The sequence below is a fragment of the Apodemus sylvaticus genome, chromosome 19, assembly GCF_947179515.1.
Source record: "Apodemus sylvaticus chromosome 19, mApoSyl1.1, whole genome shotgun sequence".
In the NCBI taxonomy this organism is placed as follows: domain Eukaryota; kingdom Metazoa; phylum Chordata; class Mammalia; order Rodentia; family Muridae; genus Apodemus; species Apodemus sylvaticus.
Window position 1 is genome coordinate 41,727,398 of NC_067490.1, and position 25,713 is coordinate 41,753,110.

General features: G+C 42.2%; 1 protein-coding gene across 1 annotated transcript in view; it reads left to right on the top strand.

Moving 5' to 3' along the window:
* The window catches only part of Lama4 (laminin subunit alpha 4), a 149,630-nt gene that overhangs the window by 15,400 nt on the left and 108,517 nt on the right, over positions 1 to 25,713 (top strand). The window contains exon 2 of the mRNA XM_052163517.1: positions 24,393 to 24,494. Coding sequence (XP_052019477.1) covers positions 24,393 to 24,494 — 102 coding nt within the window. The remainder of the gene's footprint in view (positions 1 to 24,392; positions 24,495 to 25,713) is intronic.

Sequence of the window (25,713 nt, forward strand, 5' to 3'; positions counted from 1 at the left end):
GCATCATGGGAATACCTTGGTTCTCTTGCGTTGTACATGAATTCCTCACGGAGCTTGTCTGTTTGTTTAAACAGAGCTTCTCTGTTCTAGTGTGTTTGAAAGCCACTATACAGAGGCCTAGGAAGCGGACATTATAAACCATGACAAGGCTCCAAAGTGTCATTGAAATCCATCTTCCAGGCAGATCCCAGCAGGACACACACCTGCCTCCAGCCAGCACTAATGGTTGGCTTGGCAGAACTGCGGATGTTCTGTGCACCTCCTAACAGGAGCCTAAGTCTTTAACAATTGGTGCCCTCCAGAGAGATATTTTTATGCTTCCTCTTCCTTGTCTGATGATATTTTTGGCCCTTTCCTAGGAAATTCCACTTTTGTCTCAGTCATTACCTGGGTGGGAGCGCTGAGAAAAACAACAAAGGAATTTTGGGAAAAGGGTGGGTGGTGACAGGCAGACTCCTTAGCCATTATCTTTTGGTCTTCCCAGCAATACCCAGATCTTTTGTTAAGGTTTTTCATTCTCTAAACTATTATTCTATCACAAGAGTCAGCATCTTATCTTAAAATATAAGCATCTTTTGAATATAAAGTGGTGGTTTGTTAACTCTACCCAGCACTAAAAAGGTCTCAGTCTTGCTGTCTCTAAAAGAATATGACACTTGATGTGTTATCCAAAAGCCAGTCTCTAAAAGCCAAAACAATTCCATTCAGATCAACAGCAACAGAAATTAAGAAGGTGAGCATCTAAAATTCTATCTTGTTTCTCACATACTTTACAAGCTGTCCACTACGCATCTCAGTACCCTCAAGGTTCACTGCAGAGCCTTTGAAATGATGCTTTATGATGTATATTCAGAACACCTAGGAATACCAAATCACCTAGCACATTCCTGTGTCTCTTGCAGAATTCAGCTTTTTGAAAGTTCTTGGCATTGTTTTGTGGAACCATGGGAGTGGGGATGTCTCTGACTCCTCCTCCCAACCTTAGGACCCTTCTCTTACGGGGTTGCCTCTCCCAGCCCTGACATGAGGGCTTGTGCCTAGTCTTATTATAATTGTTATACCATGTTCCATTGATATCCTTGGGAGGCCTGCTCTTTCCTAAAGAAAAAAAATGAAGGAATGGATATGGGGGGTGGAGGAGACAGGGTATGGGTAGGAGTAAAAGGAGGGGAAACTGTATCCAGGATGTATTGCATGAGAGAAGAATTTTTTTAAAGTTATTGACATTGAAAAAATATTATTCACAACTTCCAAGCAAAGGAATTTCCAACAACAAATAACCTCATTGAGAAGTGTCAATACTTACAAAGCTTCAATGTTTATAATGTGTTTTCCAACATATTTCCAGCTTCAATCTTCATAACTGTCTTACAAGCCAGGCCACTTGTTGCTAATCTATTTATGAAACATGATGCTATCTACCAGGTAACCCTTCCGAAGTAGCAGGAAGTTTCACAGCATTCCAGACAGTGGGGAACCATTGTTCCACTACTACCATTGAAGAGGAAGATATCAGTGCCAGAATTTGAGTCAGTTTTCCAAAGTCCCCCAGAGAGTCTTTGGAATGGGAACCATAGCCAAGTTCCTTGCTTTAGAGGTAGCCTGCTCCCTTCCTGTATCAAGGGTTTATTTGTTTGATATGCTAGACATTTCGCTCAGAACCTTGTACTTGCTAGACACGTGCTCTACCACTGAGTTCTATCTCAACCTCCTATTGTAACACCCAGCATGGAACAAACAAGGATAAGAGAGAAGCATCACCTTCTCGCTAAGTCTTACATAGCTATTTATGGCTTACAACTTATTTAATTGCTTAAACATTTGAAGTCTGGGAGCCTGAAGAGATGCCTTCGTGGGTAAGAGCACTTGCTACACAAGCATAAAAGGACCTGGGTGTCAAAATCTAGCACTCCCATAAAAAGCCAGGCATAGTTGCATTTATCACAGTTGTAACCCTAGCACTGTGAGGGCTGAGGCAGGAGGATCAATGGAGCTCACTGGCAGCCAGGTAGTTCCAGGTTCAGCAGGAGACTCCATTTCAGGGACTAGGGTAGAGAGTGATAGAGTAAGACATGTGATATCCTCTCACCCGTGCAGATACATGCACAGGTGTACACATGTGCACACCTCACACTTCATAGATCACACTCATGCACGATAAATGCTCTCGCAGCTTTGAGTCATTATATTTACCTTAATTTTGAATTTAATTTATAATGACACTAACTACCCTCCTCTCTTTCATTTTAGAGCTGTTAGCCATGGCTTCATACAACAGTCAGCCCCCTAAAATTCACTCTCCACACTCATAATTACAAGTTAAACATTCAAGTACAAAAAGACTTCAGAATTTCTCAGTAATGTTTTCTAATGGTCACATAAAAGTAAAGGAACAGATCCTCGAACTTAAAAAGAAGGAAGGCAGATTTCAAAAATGAACAATAATCCTTTTGTTGCAAAACAACTGCAGAAAGATTTTCACATCATCCCTGCAGCACATGTGTCTGGGATTCCCCCTGCATAGCCTCCAGTCAGGTTTCTGCTTGATCTCGGGAACTCCCCTATTATGTTTCAAGATAGTGGAAATGTGAGAGTTTAATGAAGAAAACCAACGTGTGATAGTTCAGAGATGGTCTGCTCATGTCTACACCCCACTGTGACCTACCCAGCCTGCTTCATAACATCCTGTCCATCTCCACCTTTATTTGGAGAGCTTTTTACTGTTGGTTTTGAAACTGTCTTCTTCATACTCTGACAGCGAGGACATTAAACATCCATTTCTCCGAAAGGAATTGGACAATTCACAGCAGAGATTGTTGGACTTTGTGATACGATCCAGATTTGACTTATGAACGTCAAGAGGTTTCTTGAGCATAACAAACAACAGAATAAAGGGTGTTACAGAATAAAGAAGGTTAAGGCAGCCTCAGTGTGCTCAGCAAATTGGTAAGACATTGTAGGGATAGGATAGCTCTAGCCCAGTGACAGCGACCTGGATCACTTTCAATATGGCAGACCCTGCCATGTCTAGTTCATCCTGAGTCTTTGACATGTAGAAGTGCCTCAGTGGAACATTAAGTGCCTTTTGGAACATTAAGCATTAGATTACATTCTTTTTCTTTTTTATAACAGTAAGGCATTATTATATTGGTAAGGCATTATTATATCATCAAGTTGGCTTATTTAAACCAGTTGAGCTTTTGTTTTCTTACAATCTTCTTTGTTTTAATCTTCCAACATAAGAATGTATTATAGAGAAAATGTGGGGGTTTTTTTCCTCCTTGAAGTCAAAAATAAACAGAGATTTCCTTTGAATATGGTTCAACCATCAAAGAAGTGTATAAATTTCAAGAAAGAATAAAACTTAAATACTGTAGTCAAAACTTTAAATTACAACGGTTACCTACCCTGTGTGAGCTCCCTGGAGATTGGACTATGGAGAGGAGAGGACTGAGGACCAAGGAGATCCGGGTCTTCCTCTCTTCACACACTCCCAAAGAGTTAGCTCAGTCTTGCAGGACTCAGCGGCAAACCAAATGTTTTCTCCATTTTCTTCCTCAGCTCAGCTGGATAGAATGAAGGAAGAGAGAAATAAAAATAGTCTCACTTTAGAGTTAAGTGACATTGTCCCTATTTATAAGTTATAACTTGAAGTTTATTGTCCCTTTCAAAATTCCTCTCAAGCCACATAAAAGTGACTCGTGGGATCCTAGTGGCCACAAAGAATTAACGAAGCTTCCAGATCCACCTAACACTTATTGTAGGGATTAGAGGGTGTCTTCAGTATTGTCAACAGCGTATGAAGAAAGAGCCTTGTGAGATATTGTAAGCCAGAAATTTGCTGAGGAGTTCATACAATCGTTGGCATCCACGTAACCTTTCCAGAACATTCCATCAGGTAAAAAGGAGCAAATTCATGTGGTATCTTTATTGAGCTTGAGTCCCAGAAGTGAAAGATGCTGGTTGTGCGTAGTGAACAGCAGACAAAAGACTTAACCTTAAGCCTCTCGCCCATATAGGAACAAGGAAGAATTTCTATCGTTTTCCATTTTCTCCTTTAAAAATAAATCCTATTCAAATACTATCCCACCCAAAGACTTATTCTGGAGTCCCTCACTTCTGCGTTACAATCCATCTCTGCCTCTTCTTCAGAAGAGGGCAAGATTTCTCTCTAGCTCTCAATAGTTACAAAGGCAATTAACAATTCCTACCACGTTCTATGTTGTAGCAAGCCACATGCCTCAGATACCCCTAGTAAACACACACAGGGTGGGATGATTCGAGCCTCTCTTCTGACTGCCCACGCGCCGTGCAGGAGCCTTCAGCATAACGGTGCTCAGCTCCCTTGTTTACTCCTCTTCCATTGTTTGTTGAATGTCTGTTCCTTGCCAAGCCCTCAGCAACGCCTTAAGTAAACAGTGGCACATGAAACAGAAACACCAAGGGAATAAATGACCGTAGCAAACACCAGACGCCTAACCAGAACCAAGGGCTGCGTGCGCGGTCCTTTATAATTCCAAGGGAGACATCAACATTCTGCCTAATACCAATAAGGAACCATGAAGTGGCTTCTTTGAACTATCCCATCCCAGGATCTCCATACCACAGGAGAGAGAGAAAGCCTTTTAAGCTAAAAGCTTTCTTTCCCACTGTATATGGAAAAATTGACTATGCACTTTCATAGAGAAGGTCTAACCAAGAAATGTTTATATTGGAACGAGCCCCATCTCTAAATCTGGGCTTGTTACTGAATGGTATTTTGTTTCCTTGGATCAGGGAAGGGGTCTGGAAACATCTGTAACTAAAGTATTGTTTTAAAATCAGCATGATTTTTTTCCCTCAAATAACAGATAACAGAATTCCTTCAAAGCAAACAACCAGCGCTATCCCTTTCCGCTCTGTACCACGCGTTAATTTATTCTCATGGAAATGGTAGTACACAGGTCAGGTTGGCAGCACCTTGGGTATTGACATTTCCTTCTGACTTTACCTTCACCCTAATAAACATCCATCCTACCACAGAAGAGCTGCCCAAATGGCAGTAGTTATTTGGGGGCAAAATTTTCAAAGCTACAGGCGACAGTTTCTAAAATGATTCCGTAACTATCCCCCAAAACAACCATCACAGACTGTGCTATTTGCCTGTGTGAACTTGAAAGAAATAAAGATTTTTTTTCACCAAATGTCATCTCACCAAGACCTCAAAATGAAATTTCCAGGAAAGAAAGAAAGAAAGAAAGAAAGAAAGAAAGAAAGAAAGAAAGAAAGAAAGAAAGAAAGAAAGAAAGAAAGAAAGAAAGAAAGAAAGAAAGAAAGAAGAAAGGAAAAAACATAGGAAATGCCCTCAAATATCATTTGAAATATCATCATATCATGAAAAGGATGAAAGTATTACGTAAATGTTTAATGCTCTTGATATCCCAAAATTAATAGAAATGGTTTGTGAACAGTTCAGAGTGTAGTTCATATTTTATAAGCAAATATTTAGCATATGTTCAGCGAGTTCTTGTTTTGTTTTTCATTAGCACCCCAAATTAAAGAAGTAATGTTTGGGGGCGGTTGTGCCCTTCCCTTCCTTTCTTGGAGCCGTTGGCGCTGGGTATGTTTATTTTCTTATGAACTGCTTGAAAACGGTCTGTCACCACTCTATAATCATTGGACCCTGATCTGAAGGTCCGTTCCGATCTTCTGAGCCTTCTTCGAAGTTTGACGCACAGCAGACATGTTAAATGAATCTACCGCTAACGTTTTACAAGTAAGAAAGTGAGATAGAATCTTGTGGTTACATGTTTCATACGATTACATGTCTTGAAAAGTATACCAAAGGTAGAAAAGGCCTTTACCACACAATCCTAAACTTGGAGCCAGTCACAAGGTCTCTGTGGGACTCACCCCTTCTTGGCGGTGAAGGGCAAAGGCGTGCATTTCATGGCTCTGTCAAATGTTCAATGCGGATATTTTATTAGTATAATTTATGGACCATATTCTTCCTGTTAGATGCATCCAGAGATATGTCAAGCTGCCATATATTCTGTCTGACCAGACATCTGCTTCTGGTTCACGAGGGGAAACACCTGCATGCACACCGGTGTCTGTTACACCAAGGGCGCCCTTTCCCAGGGCCTATTGTCAGATCTCTCAAATGGAACAAGGGAGGTGTCACACGCACAGCTGGATGCCATGCAGTCAACTTCCCGCAAGAGACTCCGTCTCTCATGAGAAATCAGAAGTGTTTACTTCACAGTCCATTTCTAGCGGCGCACATAAAAACAGTTTAAAATTAAAGAGCCAGCTATAAATGATTATATTTAAATTAAGAATAGTTGCTGCAAGCCAGGCTAAATAACTACAGAGGACTGACTGACAGGCAGTGGTTCCCCTCCATAAGCTCATAGAGAAAAGGCGACTATGTTAATAGTGTTTGCTCCGCCCAGCACTCTCAGCTCCCATAAGATGCCTACAGAGTAGTATTCAGATATGTGGTTCAGGAGGCAGAGTCAAGAAAGTAGCCACAGGTTCAAGACCAGCCAGGTCAAACATAGTTGCAAACCATGCAGGACTACAGAGTGAGATCCAGCCTCCATATTGTGAGAGTGTGTGTGAAAGAGAGGAGGGAGGAAAGGGATGGAGGGAGCTAGTGACATGCTGCTGTAAAATAAGGAAGTCATGCCACTGAAATCTCTTTAGTGAGACTCTGTATGATAGACATGAGTAAAGTTGATTTTCCTCACAGGTGTCTCCTGGAGAGGGAGAGATGAACAACAGCATGTCTCCCTCCATCTCTCTCTCCCTCTGTCGTGTGTGTGTGTGTGTGTGTGTGTGTGTGTGTGTTTTGTTTTGTTTTGTTTTGTTTTTATTTTTAACTCTTTTTTTGAGACAGGGTTTCACTATGTAGCATTGGCTGGTCTTGAACTTGTAGAGATATGTCTACCTCCCAAGGGCAGAGGTTAAAGGTTAAAGGCTAAAGGTATGCAACCCCACCCCTGGCACCATCATATTCTTTTCCTTCACCATCCTCATCAGGAGGTATGACCAAGTGCTACACCACTAAAGATGATATTGCCTGGTTCTAAGTAAATAGCTTTACCAAAGTATGGGGCCTTATCTCACTGAAGTCCTGGCCTGCTCTGGCCTTCAGTGATTCTGCAAAGACAGGCATAGTCAAGACAGCCATACTCATTAAGTACCTGTTCTGTGAGGGCACTGAGAGACTTCAGTAACAGATCAAATAACTCTAGTTTCTGCTCCAGAGAAGTATGTGTTCTGAGGTAGAAAGGCCGTGAACCTGTATGTCCGAACATCACTGCTGAGGACACTGCAGCATCCTGTACTGTCCTGACACTGTTCCCACACTGTTACTGAACTGTCCCCCTATAATCCTTCACTGTCCTGCACTGTCCCTGCACTGTCCCGACACTGTCATGCACTGTGATGCGCTGTCCCTAGAGGGATGTGGATGAGGGACAATGAAGGGATATAGCTCACCAAACAGTCGCAGTTACAACACACAACCCTTCCAGTCTGGTACATGAGGAAGGAAAAATACTATGAGTGTTTTCTGAAATGGAAACAGGTGCTAAAAATTAAATTACACGGGCCAAGTTTCCGCTACAGCAGAGCTGAAACTGAAATCCTGATGATCTAGAGCATTATGCTATTCCAGGTTGTCTCAAGAGAACATAACTGCAGAGAACTAGGGTCACTTTGGAAGGAGTAGATTGCAGGAAACCGCATCAGCACCCCTGAGGTCTAAAAGCATCCTAAACACAAGCACGTTCATGAGAGAAATTCATCGGCTCACTAAAGACGAACGTACGAAATGCTTGCCCCATGAATGGTAGCCACATGGGCCTCTGAGACTGCGCACACAAGTAGATGTTTGTTAAGATGCCAAGGAAAAGGTTTTCATTATTTTCTGCCATTGCGGGAGGTCAATTCTGAAGAAGAGCATCTAAATGTGCAAACTCCTGAAGGGCAGAGGAGCTGTAGAGCTGGGCTTTAGAGCCCAGGAGGGTAAAGAGAAAAGAACGAAGCATTTGAAAGAAAACTCCATTGCCCATGAAACCCCCTCAGGTCATTCCCTTTAGCCTCTGCTTCACAGTGGTTATGTTGAAAATCAAAACGGATTAGTTGAAACAGGTTCTTGCTTTAAATACAAATGCTTACCTATTTGAATTCTACCAACGAAAGAAGGGGAAGTGTCCCATTTTTCAGATTTCTATAAGCTATGGGAGAAGATTATAAATACATGAAGTGTGAGTCATCTTAAGATAGTGTAATCCCAATCCTTAGATAGATTGAATCAAATTTTTAAGCTATTTTTTCAGTCTCATGTTAATTCATCCCAGAAATGTATCTTAAAAGAAACCTTTTCGTCCTCACTCCTTCCTACCCATGACCCCTAATTTAAAATTCTGCTGTCATTAAATTGATGTTTATAATGCCTACCATTAAAGAGAATGTCTTACCTCAACAAAGAGCAATACTCGCCCAGGAGATAATTTCATTTTTACTATATGGAAAAGTTGAATTCAGGATATCTGAGAAGATAATAAGGTTTGCTGTGGTTTGGGCGTTTTTATGACTTACACCCAAGAAAGGCTAAGGAGCCACAAAAAAAAAAAAAAAAAAAAAAAAAAAAAAAAAAAAAAAGGAGGAAACATCTCTTCATTAGTGGAGAAGCATGAATAAGTTTTCACAGTGGGGAGTAAAAGGATGACACAAAGTTTGGAACCAGTGACTCTGATAAGATCCCTCATCCTCAGGACCAAGAGTCAAATGAGGCCCATTCCCAGCCCAGAGAAACCCAGGGCTATGTCAAGCAACACTGCCAAGATAAGCTTCTGCTTTGGAGGCTACAGTTTTTACCCACAAAGCTCCACCTGTGAAGAAAGGGGGCACTGGGCCAGGAGACAAATGTAATTGAAAAGAATTTCCTTTCTCCACTCGGAACTGGTTTATAGATCATGTCAAGGACACCCCTCTACTAAAATTCCCTTTTGATTTCTTTAAGAGAAACCGTTTTCTATAGTCATCTACTTTAGCCCGGTGGTTTATTTTATTTTATTGTATGACAGGATCTCATGTGTTCCAGGCTGGTCTCAAAGTTCCTATGTGGTCCAGGATAACCCTAAGCTAATCTTCCAGCCTCTACTTCTTCCCTAAGGTGCTGGAGTTACAGGTGTGCATCCTAAACAGGTATGGAATTGAACCCAGGGCTGTATGTCCATGTTACGCCAGCACTCTAGCAACTGAGCCACGCCCACAGCCTCAGTCAACTGTTTAATTTCCCCCTTTTCCCTTTCTGTAAAGGAATAAAGGGGAAAAGAATATAAACAGCAGGCTGCAAAAAACATGATCTTAAATTCTACAACCCAGCTCTGTTCATCATAAATTTTCACAGACTTTTACTGTTGCCCCTTAGCTCCAGGACAGAGAGAACTAGAGAGAGCTTGTGTGTCTAGTCTATGGGTCACTCTTTTTATATTGTATTAATCAATGGATAGTTCTGGCCGGAGTTCTATTACTAGCTGTCTTGGGCTCTGAGAAAGTGGTCTGAGATTGGACCCCAATATTCTGTGTAGGAAAGAAAATTGACGACTGAGCCTTTGCTAGTTGAGTGTTAGATTATCTGTCAGTTGGGAAACGAGACTGTTGTGAATGGTTCTGAGAATTGCTAACTTTGCCTCGAGAAAAGTCCAACCAGGGACAGGAGAGATGTCTGTCTTAGTCAGGGTTTCTATTCCTGCACAACATCATGGCCAAAAAGCAAGTTGGGGAGGAAAGGGTTTATTCAGCTTATACTTCTGCATTGCTGTTCATCACAAAAGGAAGTCAGGACTGGAACTCAAGCAGGTCAGGAAGCAGGAGCTGATGCAGAGGCCATGGAGGGATGTTCCTTACTGGCTTGCTTCCCCTGGCTTGCTCAGCCTGCTCTCTTATAGAACCCAAAATTACTAAACCAGGAATGGTACCACCCACAAGGGGCCCTCCCCCCCTTGATCACTAATTGAGAAAATGCCCCACAGCTGGATCTCATGGAGGCACTTCTCCAACTGAAGCTCCTTTCTCTGTGATAACTCCAGCCTGTGTCAAGTTGACACACACATCCAGCCAGTACAGAAGTCTCAATGGTTAAGAGCACTTGCTGCTCTTGCAGAGGACCCACATTCAATTCCTGGCACCTAAATGGTAGCTCACAGCCATCTATAACTCCAATCCTGACGGATACAATGCCTTCTGGCCTTTGGGGGAACTAGGTATACATGGCACACATACATACATGCAGGCAAATACTCAAACACATAAAAAATAAAATAAAAGCCTTTCATTTTTTTAAACAAAGAAAACTCTAGTCAAAATATGCAGGTATTTTAAAGCTCTCTGGGTTTCACTGGTAGCCTAGGGCAAATAAGTTTAGCAATAAAATGGAAGGCTATTAAAATTATTAAGTACCCAGCCAGCAGAACGTAGGAGTCATGTGTGCTTTCCCTGTGAAAGGATGTCCTGTGAGAGGACATCGCAGCTGTAAGGTGAAAAACAAAGGAAAAGCAAATTAAGTGAGGAAACCGTATGCTCATTCTTTAACTATGTGTGATGATAAAACTCCACAACGCCTGTAGGCAGGAAGCAAGGGAAGTTACACGTGTACATCTGGATCGTTGTTAGGACATTAGTGACTTCCTAGGGATGATGGTGGAGAGCCTTACCAGGTCTAGACAAGGAAATCCAGTGCACAGCCTAGGTGATGTCATGTGTTTTTCTTTGTCTTATTTCTCTGTGACTTTCGTGACAATTTGTATATTCTCTGCATAGCTTAGTAAATAAAACATTGTCAATGAAGAAGCCAATATTTTCCAGCCCTAACCCCACACCCATTTTTATCCCTTAATGAGACTGATTTCTTCCATTCTCCTTCCTGCTTCTCTACTCCTCCTTGTGTGTGTGTGTGTGTGTGTGTGTGTGCATCCCTGTACAAGGTAGTGTGCACTTTGTATGTGTGCATCCCTATACAAGGTAGTGTGCACTTTGTGTGTGTGCATCCCTATACAAGGTAGTGTGCACTTGGTATATCTTAAATGTAACATAAATACTATAGTATTTCTTCTAGGCACTTGGCCTCCCCTTCAATAGCATAAGGTTCATTCATAACTAGAAATGAGTATACTGTGAGATCTGCTAGGCTGTTTTCCAAAGTGTTTGCACATTTGTTCTCCTGTGCCTCATTCTTTACTGACTCTGATAGTTGTTTTTTTTTTCCGAATGGCATGTCTAGTATGTCTTTGCAATTTGTCAATCACCACCTGTCAATCAGCTAGGTAGTGCTGACATGAAGATGAATAAGGCAGTAACACTGTCTGTGCCTTCATGGTCCAGTCAGTGACCTCAGGGAAGCCGGGGTGTAATGTTAAAATTGTAATATTGTGTTCTCTCTGCTCTAATGAGGTATTCATAATGTGTCATGTGAGTGACCAAGTCTGAGAGACTGGAAAAAAGTGTTCCCAAAGGACGGAGGGGGAAAGAGACACCCCTGATTTCTGTAACAATGTATGCAACGGCAAGAACACATTACACATGGGAAGTTAGGAAACGTAGTTTTGTTAGCGCAGAAGGAGCCTGCCGTTTATCCTAAAGAGATGTTGGGTTTCTAAAACGAAGCCTTGGATGTTTTATTATCAGGAATTTTATTTTTTTCATGTAGCCAATAAGAGCCAGAAAAGTAGTGTGCTAAGATCTTTTACAAGTTAATTCTGATCTAAAGAGTAAACTAGAAGAAAGTCTGGTGCACATATGTGTGTGTGTGCGCGCGCGCGTGTGTGTGTGCTCATTGTCAGGGGACGTGTAAGTACAATAGTTTAAGGGGGAGAAATGCCTGAGATCCTGAACTAAGGCCTGGTATTGGAAGTATTTTAGAGGTACATTAACTCTGTGGGATAACAATGCACAAAGGTGGTACAAGATGGGAACTACCTACCCCACAAGACAATGAGAAATGCTTGCATGAAGAGAAGTCAGAAAGTATATTAGAACTTACTGAAATCCATTCTGCTGTTGTTGTTGTTGTTGTTGTTGTTTGCTGTGGATGGCAGCTATCTTAAACAGTGCCGGGGACAAAAATGCCCCTCCGTGACAAACCTTCTGTTGTCTCCATTCTGACAACAACTACAGTTACTGTTGGGTGTCAGCAGATGGTAGATACACAAACTTCAATTAGCACATCCCACCTGCTTGACCGTGAGCCAATGGTGCACAGTCTTCAGCACAGATAGGAGCGTGCAGAACTTCTGCTGCTGCTGTTCATCCTCACACGGGCCCTGAGTTTAGAAAGCAAGTTCCTAACAGTTCAAGATCCAGAGACTCCGCTTCTTTGAGTTGCTCTCTCAACGGCTCACACTGCACTCAGAACACAGATTTGGAATGACTATTGATGTCACAGCGATTGCAAAGAGGAGGCGGCACACAGTGCATGTTCTTTGTCCTTCTGTGTGTAAAAAAAATTTTTCTTGTTTTTGTTTGGTTTGTTGAGACAGGGTTTCTCTGTGTAGCCCTGGCTGTCCTGGAACTCACTCTGTAGACCAGGCTGGCTTTGAACTCAGAAATCCGCCTGCCTCTGCCTCCCAAGTGCTGGGATTAAAGGCGTGTGCCACCACTGCCTGGTACATTATTTTTTTCTTATCTTGACGTCTTCATTCTTTTGGAAGTGTTTCTAAAAATTACATTTATAAAAGGCATATGTGTGTCATTTAGCAATGTTAATCCATCACTTAATCTTTTTTATCTTTAATACTAACTGAAATATCATATGATCATAGAAAAACAAGAATAGAGAGTTTCCCTGAGGGAAGACGGGAAGAACCTCAAGGAGACAATTAAACAGCCTTGACGGTGGGAATGAGGACAGGACCAGGGAAGCCAAGCCTTGGAGGCCCGGAGACGGCACCCTTAGTGCTTCATTGGCTGCAGAAACCAGGTCACAGGTAGAGACACAGACCGCCACCACTGTGAGCTTCCTTGTGAGAGGGCAAGAGACGAAGGAATGAAAGACAAGTAGAGCTCAGGGGAGTTGTGCTTGGAAGCTGAAGGCAGACAGGACCCAGCACCTGCGCACACTCTGTCTCCTCTCACAACTACCATTGTGAAGAGATGAATGTGCTGAAATTTGACTCTGCAGTGCCTACCCAAAGGCTATAAAGTTCCCCCAGCCTGTAGCACTACTGGGAGGTGACATACTCTTTAAGGTGTAGGACCTGTTAGAAGGAACACAGGTCATTGGAGAATTTCATCATAGAAACAAGTATTTGGACTCCAGGAGTCCTCCCTCTCTTCTCCTGTCCTCCTCTCCTTTCTGGTGGCTATAAAGTAAGCAGAGCTCCTTCTGCCTCACACTCTGACTGGGATGGCCTGTGCTGACCCTGCGAGACCAAGCAACCGTGAACTGAAAGCTCTAAAACCACGAGCCTTCCATCCTTAAAAGTTACTCTAAGTTACTCAAATGTTTTGTTAGAGTAATGGAAAGCTGATGAAGAGAAATAGTGTAGGAGGGAGAAGGGAAGAAAAAAGGGAGGGGGAGGAAGAGGGAGGGAGGGAGGGAGAGGTGTCATTGCCCAGTCACAACCAGTGGCTTGGTGAATCCTGAGTGGGGAAGCAAGGCAGGAAACAGATGGCACTTGGGGACCTCAGGCAGTGAGTGAGTGAGCGCGCACACTAGAACAGACTCTCAGGAGACTGGTTTCAGGAAGACCGCTTATTTTAACAGGGGAACAAAGGCTATTTAAACCTTTGAGGGTTGAGTAGTGGCTATCAGAGTGTGTATACATCACTGGTCAGGACCAGGGGATGCTGGGGAGGCCTCGTTTGCATAAGGAGGGATTCCAGGTGCTGCTAGACATAGCCTTATAAGCAGAAAGGAAGTTTATCCTGGCTACTGGCTACTTGACCTCCTCTCTCTCGTGGGACAAAGGCGGAAGCACAGGGTTACAGGCATTAGGACACACAGGCCTGGAGGTGAGAGGAACTATCCTACTCCTGCTGACCTCAGGATTAGAGTTTTGGGGTTTGGATATGCCTAGAACCCACTCTTGCTCCAGGCCTTCTCCCCACAACTCCATAGCTTCCCCAGCCCCACAGGCAGGAGAGGGTGATAAATTGATCAGTCTAAAAGCCACAAATGTGTGAACTCCAGAGCAGAAAGAGGTTCATCTTTCTAGTAATTAGAAAAATAAAATAAAAGTGGGATGGGTAGAAGGCATAAAGATAAGAGATCATGAGATTTCCAACCCCGGGGGCCTCTATGTTCTATTGAAAAAAAGGCAAAATTATGTGATGAGAAGAAAGAAGTTTGGGGCTCATTTCTCCTTTCTATAAATTCGCAGCAGCGTGTCTTCAGTGGTCTGTGAGCCAGTAAGAAAAAAAATACAAGGAGGGGAAATCTTCCCTGGCCCCTCTCTTCATGGCCTCTCAAGTGAGTCTGGGTGGGGAACTCTGCAGTGCAGAGAATCCTCAACACAAAATGGTGTCGTCAGAAGCAAGCACTGCTGCTCAGCACCAAACCTTGCCTTAGAAAATTGAGGAAAAGCCCTGGCCATCCGTAACAACCCAACCTTCCAACTTCTTGTAAAAAGAAGAGGTAATTTAAGCAAAATGGTAATGATTAAGTTGAATGATCCATAAATGGCACTTAGCTCAGTGCTGGCATCTGTCCATAAATATTAGCTGTTGCTAGTCATAAAAAAAAATAAAAAATTTAAAAAGGTTGCACGTTGGCAGCAGCATTTGTCATCTGGCACTATGGTTCCTTGTAACTGGCTAAGAAGTCATCAAAATCCCCCAACCGGTTTACACTTGGTCATCCTCTCTATGTGAGCTTCTAGCTGTCCCTGAAGGCTGAATTTCTTCCTTTCTTGGAAATGTGTCCACAGACCTTGCCCCTAGTAAGTTAAATAAGACTGAGTCAGTCTTCAGATTAAATAAAAAGAAATTGGCACAGTCTAAGTTGTGTAATCAAGACCCAGAAGAACAAGCCAGTTACACAAGGCAAAATGACCAGAATTATGGAGCAGACAGCCAGATGTTAGCAGACAGGGACTAAACCACCAACCAAAGAGTACATATGGAGGGACCCATGGCTCCAGATGCATATGCAGCAGAGGATAGCCTTGTTGGACATCAAAGGGAGGAGAGGCCCTTGGTCCTGAGAAAGCTCAATGTCCCAGTATAGGGGAATGTCAAGACAGGGAAGCTAGAGTGGGTGGATTAGTGAACAGGGAGAGGGGGGTGGAATAGGGTGTTTTCAGAGGGGAAATGAGGAAAGGGGATAACATTTGAAATGTAAATAAAGAAAATATCTAATAAAAAAAATCCCTCAAAAAAAAAAGAAACAAAAAACAAACAACCAAAAACCCTGAAACCTCATTATCTATGCAAGTGCCAATCACTACTACAGATGAGCAACCTATAAAGTATTTTAATGTTCTAAGAAAAAAAAAAATTGGTAAGAAGTGTTCATCAATATTAATGAGCAAGAGCATCCCAAATCAAGTGGAAAATCTGTCTAGCTCCAGGGGCTGTGAGCTTCTTGCTTGATCCTTTCAACTTTACAAATAAAGAGGACTACTTATTTCAACAGAGCCTGGATCTACTGGTGTCTGTAGTTCTAAGAAATCCTTGATGCACAGGGTACGGCTGACAGCCCCTTGGAATTTGGGAGTGTATCCGTGGTTTCCACCAGTAAGAATACCCAATAGCAGATCAAGAAGACTGAGCAATAGACACGAACATCAAGCAGGAATGACACAGTAACTGTCTAGTCACTCAACTAACCAAAGGCTTAAGATCTGAGTTCCTGGGCCTCTGAATCACTTATTATTAATCAAACTTATTCGTGATCAAACTGAGAGCTAGCGTGCTTTGTGAACTGGAGAAGGCTTTGTGGTAAACATGGCGCTCTAAGAGCCACCCAGGAGGTTCCGCTGTCTGTGTTCGCCTTTTCTGTTCTGCTGTGGCAGTCAGAACAAATGCCTTAGAGATGAAAAAAAAAAAAAAATATCTCTGAGGCATGTTGAAACCACTCTCCTAATCAAGCGATGGTGAAATCACTGTCAGAATCTAAAAATTAACTCCACCTATTAAAATGCGGAGAATTTCAATTACACAAACAAGTGCTTAGAAATACCCAAGGGAGGGTATGTGGGTAATTTGCTCCAGATTCAAGTAAAATCAATCAGTCCTCCAACATCTTGCAGAACACATTGCAGAAGGTAGTTAACTCAGTCTGGTACTATGCCAATGGTTTTATATGTGAAAATTAAGCACACATCAAGCCTCATCTGAAAAAAAAAAAGATACAGAGAACCAAACATTGTCAGTAGCTTGATTTGGAGCAGTTTCCCATTGCTGATATTTCTCTGTTTTGTTTTTAGAAACAACAACAAAAATCTATGAAATTCCTCTTTGTGTATTAGTTTCTTCCTAGAGTCACTCCTCTGCCGCCAAAGCTGAACTGATGTGTTTGAATACACGCACTTGGTATCGAACGCCACTAGTTCTTCAAAACCCCGAGTTGTCTGATTCTTCAGTCTGTCTGTGTTATAAGTAGATGCAAACTGGTCTTGTGAAGGAGCACAGAGACTTTGAGTTAGAGTTTCATCCCACTGAGGGAGAAAGAATTTAGGTTTTGATCCTTTTATGTTTTGTTTGTTTCATTTATTTATTTTTGTGCTGCTGCTGATCATACATTTCTTAAAGCGATCTGAATATTTATTTAAACAAAAACAAAGCTCATTAACACTGAAATTAGAGACAAAACACTGTTGTCCGGAAACAAGAAGACAGATTTACTATATACATGCAAAGACCTAAGCAGAAAGAAAACCTCACGGGCAGTCTTCTGTTTGAGAAGCACCAATGTGGAAACTAGCAACAGCTCTGGATAACAGTGAATAAATTTAGACTTCTACTTCAAGTCTCTTAATTGAAGTGAAAATTGATGCATCAGAAGTCTACATCTAATTCAGGAAGGGAGATGAAGTCATGCTGATGTTTATGAAGTGTTTGGAGATCCTTGGATACAGACACCATGCAAGTGTCATTAGCAATTATTGGTTAGGTCCTTTGAGCATAGGCACCAGGGCTGGAGAGCATGAACTTTGTCCTGGGATTTTTATCATAGTTATTCACTGTCATTTGCTGCCGCTGGAGATTCCTGTCTCAGCTCCTCCAGGTCACAGGTTCATCTACTAGAGACCTCAGGATGAGTCTCCTAGCCTCAGCTGGCCCCGTCAGAGTCTTCCCAAAGCTCATCCATTTGCCACTTTGTTGTTTTTTAATGGGCAATTAGGGACTTTGGATCTCAAGAGGCTGCATTAGAGCATTTAAAATTTACTCACCAGACTTTTCAATAGAAATTCTGAAGATTCCAGATATTTAGGTCTATGCAGAAGTGATGCATGTGGTCAATTAACTTACTCTCCTGTGACAATACTTAGGAGGCACAGTGGGGTTTCCATGAATGTTTCGAGTGAAATCTTAATATTTAGCTTGGTACCTGATTTATGTAATAATTCCAAATACTTTACAAGTGTGCCACAGACTGAACTATTCTTGAGAAAAAAAAAGCTTTAAAGTTTTTTTTTTCTTACATTTATTCTATGTGTATGTCTTAGTTTGGGTTTTATTGCTGTAAAGAGACACCATGACCGAGGCAACCTTTTAATATAAAGGACAACATTTAGTTGGAGCTGGCTTACAGTGTCAGAGGTTCAATCCATTGTCATCATGCTGGCAGCATCCAGGCAGACCTGGTACTGGAGAAGGAGATGAGACATCTTGATCTAAAGGGAGCCAGGAAGAAGACTCCCCTCCTCCACACAGAGCAGACCCTGACCATAAAGCCTCAAAGCCCCCTCCCACAGTGGCACACCTCCTCTTCCCAGGCCACACCTATTCTAAGAAGACACACCTCCTAATAGTGTCACTCTCTGTGAGCCAAACCTTCAAACCCGTGACTCTATGGGGGCCAAACCTAGTAAAACCACTACAGTATATATGACAGCCTGTGTGTAAGTATGTGCACCATGAGCATGCCAGGTGACCTCAAAGGTCGCAAGAGAGCATTGAATTATCCATGAGGTGTGGATAATTGTAAATAAAAATGGCAGTATGCATAGGGCTGGGAATCAAAACTAGGCCTTGTGCAACAGCAATAAGTGACTTAATCAGTGAGCCATTTCTCTGGCCCCCATGATTGCAATTTTAAAGAAAACTCAAAAAGTGTTGTGCATGACCTCATTGTCAGAATGAGTCTTGTTATCCACAAGAAGACGTATTCAAGTGACAGCAAGAATAAAAGACAGCTGTACAAATGGCATCGTGTGTTAAAAATTCATCTTAACTCATTGTAATCCCGTTACTAAATAATTGATATCATGAATTGATGATGTCTAGAAACAATGACATCTATAATGGCATCATAGATTGTCACCTCCGGTTCCTTTAAGGGTAAGTGCCGTTGATAGAAATCACAGCACATCTCCTTCCTCCCCCTAATTCCAACCTTTATAAACATAAAATTAGATCCGTATGCCTGCCTTGGTTGATTTGTCACTCCAAGCGAGACCTCACACCAATGACAGCAAATGGAAATTATTTCTCCTCTTCTTCACTGGCAGAAGTAAATGACACTGATTAGTCTAACCTTAATAGAGCCATAATACCATATATTTAATATAATACGTATTTATATATACATATTTAGATTTTAATATACACATATTTTATACATAATATATAAAATATATGCTATATTTCTATGTAATTATATATGTTATATATAATACTTATTATTTTATATTTATATCATATATATAATTATATTGTATATATGTATATATAATTTAGCTTATAAAGCTATAATAAGGGGGCCTCTTAATTATCAAGAAGCATAAAAGGGTCAGGTATCATGACACACACCTTTAATCCCAGCACTTGAGAGGCAGAGGCAGACAGGGCTCTCTGAGTTCAGGACAACCTGGTCTACATAGTGAATTCCAGGACAGGCATTGTCTCAAAGCAACAACAACAATAACAACACACACACAGAAGATCTACAAGGGATTCAGTGGAGAGCAGTTGGTCCAAATGCCCATGTAACTGTAAAAACTGCTTTAAAGGGAAATTTTACCACTGAATTATTTTTACGTATTAATAATCTAAGTATTTTTAAACGCTAGGTTTATTTTTTAAAGACTATTCTTTGGGGTGTAAAGGAGAAGTTTCGAATGTTTTATTCATTCCAGCCCACCTTGAAATGCTTTTAATAATAAAAATTTGCAAACAAAATTGTCCAGAAAGGAAGGTGTACTTGAATAGGTTAATGATATAATAGACATTCAAACTTACTGTTAAAAAAAGAAAAAACAAAGATTCTAAATCCCAAGTCTGACATTTCTTATCTGCATTTCTTCATGTAGCTGACTTCAAAGCCCTGAAGACCACAAAGCCCTGACTGTAAAATGAAGATAACGGAGCTTACAATATAGGTTTACTGTGGACTAAAATGAGAAAATTGTAGGACATGACCTACACTTGGACTTTGTGGACATTCATGTTCATTAGTTATTTTAATGATTCAATTTAATTAGTTATTGGGGTCTGCATGTTCTACTGAAGAGAGATTAAGATTTGCATCGCCTGAGCCTCTTATAACATGGAGTGACATTGGTAAGCGTCACATTTAACAAGAGTGCTCAGGGCTCTAATCCTCATTATTAATGTTTTACAGGCCATGGGTCCAGAGATCTAAACCCTTTGCACTTTGCATGATCTCTCTCTCTCCTTCCTTCCCTCCTTCCCTTCTCTGTCACCCTCCCCTCCCTCCCTCCCTCCTTCCTTCTATCCCTCTCTCCCTCTCTCCCTGTGTCTCTGTGTCTCTCTCTGTCTCTGTGTCTTTCTCTCCTTCTTTCCCTCCTTCCCTTATCTCTGTCTCCCTCCCTCCTTCATTCTATCCCTCTCTCCCTGTGTCTCTGTGTCTCTCTCTGTCTCTGTGTCTCTTTCCTTCCTTCCCTCCTTCCCTTCTCTCTCTGTCTCCCTCCCTCCCTCCTTCCATCCCTCTCTCCCTGTGTCTCTGTCTCTCTCTGTCTCTGTCTCTCTCTCCTTCCTTCCCGCCTTCCCTTCTCTGTCTCCCTCCTTCCCTCCCTCCCTCCTTCCATCCCTCTCTCCCTGTGTCTCTGTGTCTCTCTCTCTCTGTGTGTCTCTCTGTCTCTGTCTCTCTGTCTCTCCCCCTCCCTCTCTCCCTTCCCTCTCTCTCTTTCTCTGTCTCCCTAAGACAGGGTTTCTTGTAGTTGAGGCTGACCTCAGACTCCACGTACAGCCAATGATGACCTAGAACTTCTGCTTCCACCTCCAGCCCCGGGAGGGCTGATGAGCACAGCCACGCCCAGGTTATTCGATGCTGGGGATCTAATCCCAGGCCTCATGCGAGCTGAGGAAGCATCCCACCAGCTTAGCCACACATCCTGGCCCTCTGAATGACCTTAGTTGGCTCGCCCATGAATTGTTTCAATTGTCTTCTGTAGTGACATCTTCTCACTTGGGAAAGGGAGTTTAGTGTAGCATCTAAAAGTATGCACAGGGGCCTCAACACTCAGAAGCACGTGTTACTCTTGCAAAGAACCCCAGTTACTACCCAGCACCCACACAGTACCTCACAGCTATCTATCTATAACTCCAGTTCTAGGTGATCTGGCACCTCGTTTTGGACCTATGAGGGCACAAGACACACATGTGGTACACATGCCTACACACAGGCAAAACACTCACACGCAAAAACCAAATTTAACACTTTCAAAAATGTTAAGAAATGTAAAGCATCTGAAACCCATCTTCTAGAAAGAAAAAAAAAAAGAGAGAGATGAATTTGCTTCACCGGGAGACCATTATCTTTCCACAGGCCCTCCAAGGCCTAGTGGGTGACAATTACTATCCAGGAACAACACTAAGAGTTACAGTTCCGCCTTCGTCCCTGGAAATGGTTGCTTTGATGTTATAAATGCTATGTTTTGCCAGATCCTATAGACTTGCAAGAAGACACTTAATAAAGAGATCTGGGACTTAATGTAAAACATGATGGGATATTTCCATGTTAAAAAAAAAAGAGCTTCAGCCGGGCGGTGGTGGCACACGCCTGTAATCCCAGCACTCTGGGAGGCAGAGGCAGGCGGATTTCTGAGTTCGAAGCCAGCCTGGTCTACAGAGGGAGTTCCAGGACAGCAAGGGCTATACAGAGAAACCCTGTCTCAAAAAAACTAAATACAAAACAAAAACAAAAATAGCTTTGAATTTGCCTTGCTCTAACTCCATTCGAGGGACTCTCTGAGACTGTGTAACACACGTGGAAGACACCCACTACATATGCCCAAATGAGGGCATCAGAATCTCCACAAACCCAGGCATCCACTCCCCTGCCTGTTGTTTAGGTTTGTTTTGACAATAGATAACTCCTGCCTGGATACAGGGATTGTAACACATAAATTTCTTAGGTGGACAAAGCCAAAAGGAAAGGAATTTACCAGGTTTTCCCTGCCCAGTCAGCGGGAAGCCAAATACCTGCTCAACACAAGCCTCTCCCTGCCTCCCTTCTCCTTCCTGTCTCGCACAGTAATCTTAAAGACAGATCATCCTTCACCCAAGGTCACAGCCTCAGCCGTGGGAGCAGATAAATGGATAATGATAAACTCTCGGACTGGATTCTCCTCCGAAACTTGGAATAGTGTGATTCCCTCCTTCACATGGTCCTGTCTGGGCCATGGTGGCGGCTGGACTATTGAGAAAGACCAATTCAGCCCTAGGAGATGGATTAGGAATGTGTGTCACTGAGTTTCCAAAAGTCCATCCGCCCCAGCTATCAGGGTCTGAACCGTTCAAATCTCCGCATGTTGACTGAGCTGTTCATGTAAGCAAGGTGCCTTTTGAGATCTTTCCACTAACTCCAATGTTGGAATCTTTGAGGGAGGGTTTGTTTGTTTTTGTTGTTGTTGTTCTTGTTGTTGCTTTGTTTTTAATGCATCTCAGCTACTTTTCCTGTAAAATCTGAAATTATTTGAAAATGCAAATGTGTTTATTAATAAAACACCAATCCTTTGGCTCTGGCGTCAGAGGAGCTGACGGTCCCCCAAATGACTGTCGTATGTTCAGCTCTAGACCCAGGAGCTACTGTTTGGAAGTGACCAAGCTAATTTATATTCAGATATTTTCTACTGTCAATTATAGCTAAGACCCTGAAAATTTGCAGACTGCAACATATTTGTGAGCCATCAAATCAATTTTTATTAGTCATAAGGAGGAGGAGTCTTAAATAAGGTGCTAGGTTTAACGTACCCCTACTGTCATGCGACTCTCTTTGCCGAGGTAGACACCTGTGTCTACGGATCTAAAGCTATAGCCTTATCTCTATCAACAGCACTCAAGAGATGAATATGAACATTGCAGTTACACACACCTGCCTGTATGGCTGCATCATAGTAAAAACATGCATGTTGTAACGAGGTTGAAAACCATGTGAAATCAAATGCTCTAAGTTAAGTGCTCCATGTGGCAGTTTTAGTGTCTTTCTCTTCCTTCTCGGTTTGGAGAAACCAAGGGCGTCTTACCATTTACCACAAACTCACAAGGTAAATTAAGAGGTCTCCCTCAGCCTGACTTTCTCTCATTTGGGTGAAATTTCCTTGACTTTCTTTCCATCATGGACAAATGCCATTATTTATCTTCTGAACTTTCTTCAAGTGAACATATTAAATTTTCATTTTAGGGGCCAGATGGGCAGCTTTCTATGCTGAAAATGACTTGTTTTTCTTTTCAGAGAAAAGAAAAACAATAGGAAATGGGTTCACATAACTGTCCGGGGGACTCCAGCCAGATGTAGTGAGAACTGTCCTAGTATCTAAGACAGTTCAAACTACAGTTGGTCAGTGTGGGGTGTGCTATGACATGTTCTCTGTAGGTCTGTGGAAACAGTCTAGAACAATGGTTCTTAATCTTCCTAATGCTGTGACCCTTCAATACAGTTCCTCATGTGCTGACCCCCCCAACCATGAAATTATTATTATTTGGTACTTTGTGACTGTAATTTGGCTACTGTTATGAGTAATAATATCTGTGTTTTCCGATGGTCTTAGGTGATTCCTATAAAAGGGTCTGTTGACTTTCCAGCAATCAAGACCCCCAGGTTGAGAATGGATTATTTAGATTCTTACCTGTCTGGAGTTCTGCAGTTGTCAGTCTGCCCTCAGGCCTGTGAAGCCATTTTGCCCGGCACCACTGAGACATCCCAGAAAAGTCAAGAACTCTATGTCTATAAGCCTGGTCACATAGCAAGAAAGCAAGTAGTAGTGTTCCTCCCCGGGAGGCACCCTTGACACCAGGGAAGAGCAGGGTGGGTGGGCTCATTGTTGTGAAAGTCAACTGATACACTGCCTGATGGTTTGACATTCCCACAAGCCACATAGCTTCTTCGAGGTCCATCACCTAAATGAATTCTCATGAATTATGAAAATCTGCGAAGTTTGTGATCAGAACCCACACAGGCTTGGACTAGTTAAGACCTCAGTAACTTCCTTGCTAGGACCTCTGTAGTGTCCCAGTCTGAATACATGGAGGAGTTTTTGTTTGCTTGTTCTCAGTATTATTGTTTTTGTAATTTTGTGGTGTGTGTGTTGGGGAGGGGGTTGGGTAGGGAAAGGAACACATGACATGGCACATATATGACATGGCACATGGCTAGAGGACAACTTGTGCAGTTGTTTTTTTCCTTCCACCTTTACCTGAGCTGTGGGTTCTGGGGATGCAGTTCCAGTCACCAGACTTTCATGGCCAACACTTTTACCCGGTGGGCATCCCACCTGCCCCTGATACAGCTCACACTTAGGGAAGGCACACTTCTGAGCTGTGATGTCATAGTCAGATAGTCATTCTAAACTACAGGTGTTTTTATAGGAGCATAATACAGTTTCTCACCTTGAGGAAAACCCAGTCAGGTCTGATTTTGCTTTGTATTGTTTGGATTGGAAAAAAAATAGAAAATTCTGTCTGTCTGTCTCTCTTGGTCTCTGTCTCTCTGTCTCTCTCTGTTACCTAAAACCACCTTCTCTTTGTTCCTTATAATGATAGAATGGTGTTAAGAGTGTTCCTTTTGTGTAAAGCAGAAAAAAAAAAAACGAGAGAAATAATACAACAAAGAAGATTGTGTAATTGTCTGTCAATAAATGGCCTCACAAATAGCCCACATTTGTGTTTTGTTAAGAATATTTAAGTTAATAAACACCTCTTGTTACTTTCCTCCGTATAGGCTGACCAGAATATATCTTTCCAATAATGAAAATGCATGTCGCTGTCTGTTTCAGAGCTGTGGCGCTGGATTCTTTCGCACGTTGTCGGGAGAATGTTCACCCTGTGACTGTAATGGCAATTCCCAGGAGTGCTTGGATGGCTCCGGATTCTGTCTGGTAAGTCAGGGACGTGCAGCTGCAAACGGTCAGTCAAGCTCTTTTCTGCATTTCCGAAGTTTTTCCTATAAAACATACTGTGTCAACGCCTTCCGATTGCAAGTGGCCCCAAGTGCTCCAGGAGGGTGCTGTCTTCCCTCCCTGGCAGCTGGCTTCCTGCTGTGGACCAGTAGTGAAGGCTTGAAGTTAACCCCGCCCTCCAGATTCCTCTGCAACAGCCATGTTATAGTCAGCCATGAGCTCAGTTTCATCTTATAAACCACAGTGAGATCGTTGGTTGTACCATCGCCTGTCGCAGCGTTTAAGACAACCAGGTCTACGGGTCCAAAGCAGATAGCCAATGGAGACAAACGCTTCGCCCCGCCTCTGTTTAATTCTGCAGTCAAGCCTGAAAGAGACTTTTTCCCTCCTGCACTGAAATGAATTCCCCAGCATACTGTTTTTCAGACAGTAAGATGCTGCTGGGGTCGGAAAAGGCTGATAGTCTAAAAGACCTTGCTGAATACTTCACATTTTCAAGAATGGATTGACAGTTTAGGAAAACTTAGCATTGGAGTACTGACCAGAGTAGCTCTGGGAGAAGCCACGCCCACCAGAGTGCCTCCGGGAGAAGCCACGCCCACATTTAAAATGTATGCGTTCTAATCAAGATCCTCTTCAATCAAGATCCTTTCCTTTTCACAGGAAAATTCTGTGCATCAGATTTCCATATGGAAAAAGAACCATCCCCCAACTTCAAGGGTAGTTTCATTTAAAGCACAATAACTACCTAAATACACTCAAAATTTGCATAATTATCCCTAACAGACAATTGTATTATAAAGTGGCCTCTGTGTTGTATCGCTTAAAGTTGCAATTTGACTCACATTGCACAGTAAAATGCAAATTAGAAACTGTTATCATGAACCTAGTGGTTGTCACTTTTCTAGAGACAAAGAATTAATTGGGGAATCATTAAATTGTTATTTTGTAGGTTTTTTAAAACTTGATATTTGTTTTACCCTCTCCCTCTACCCTAGTCTTAAATAACCATTACATCCAGGATGTCCTCCACAGCCCTGTGGGCATACACAGCTGCCAAAATCTACCCCTTTTTAATGCTAGCATCTCCGGTTTCCTGTTATTTTAATCCCAGTGACATTTGGGGGGAAATCCCATGCATACACTTGAAAAAACAATGTACATTGCTAATAATGTGACCAATTAATACGGCTTTTTG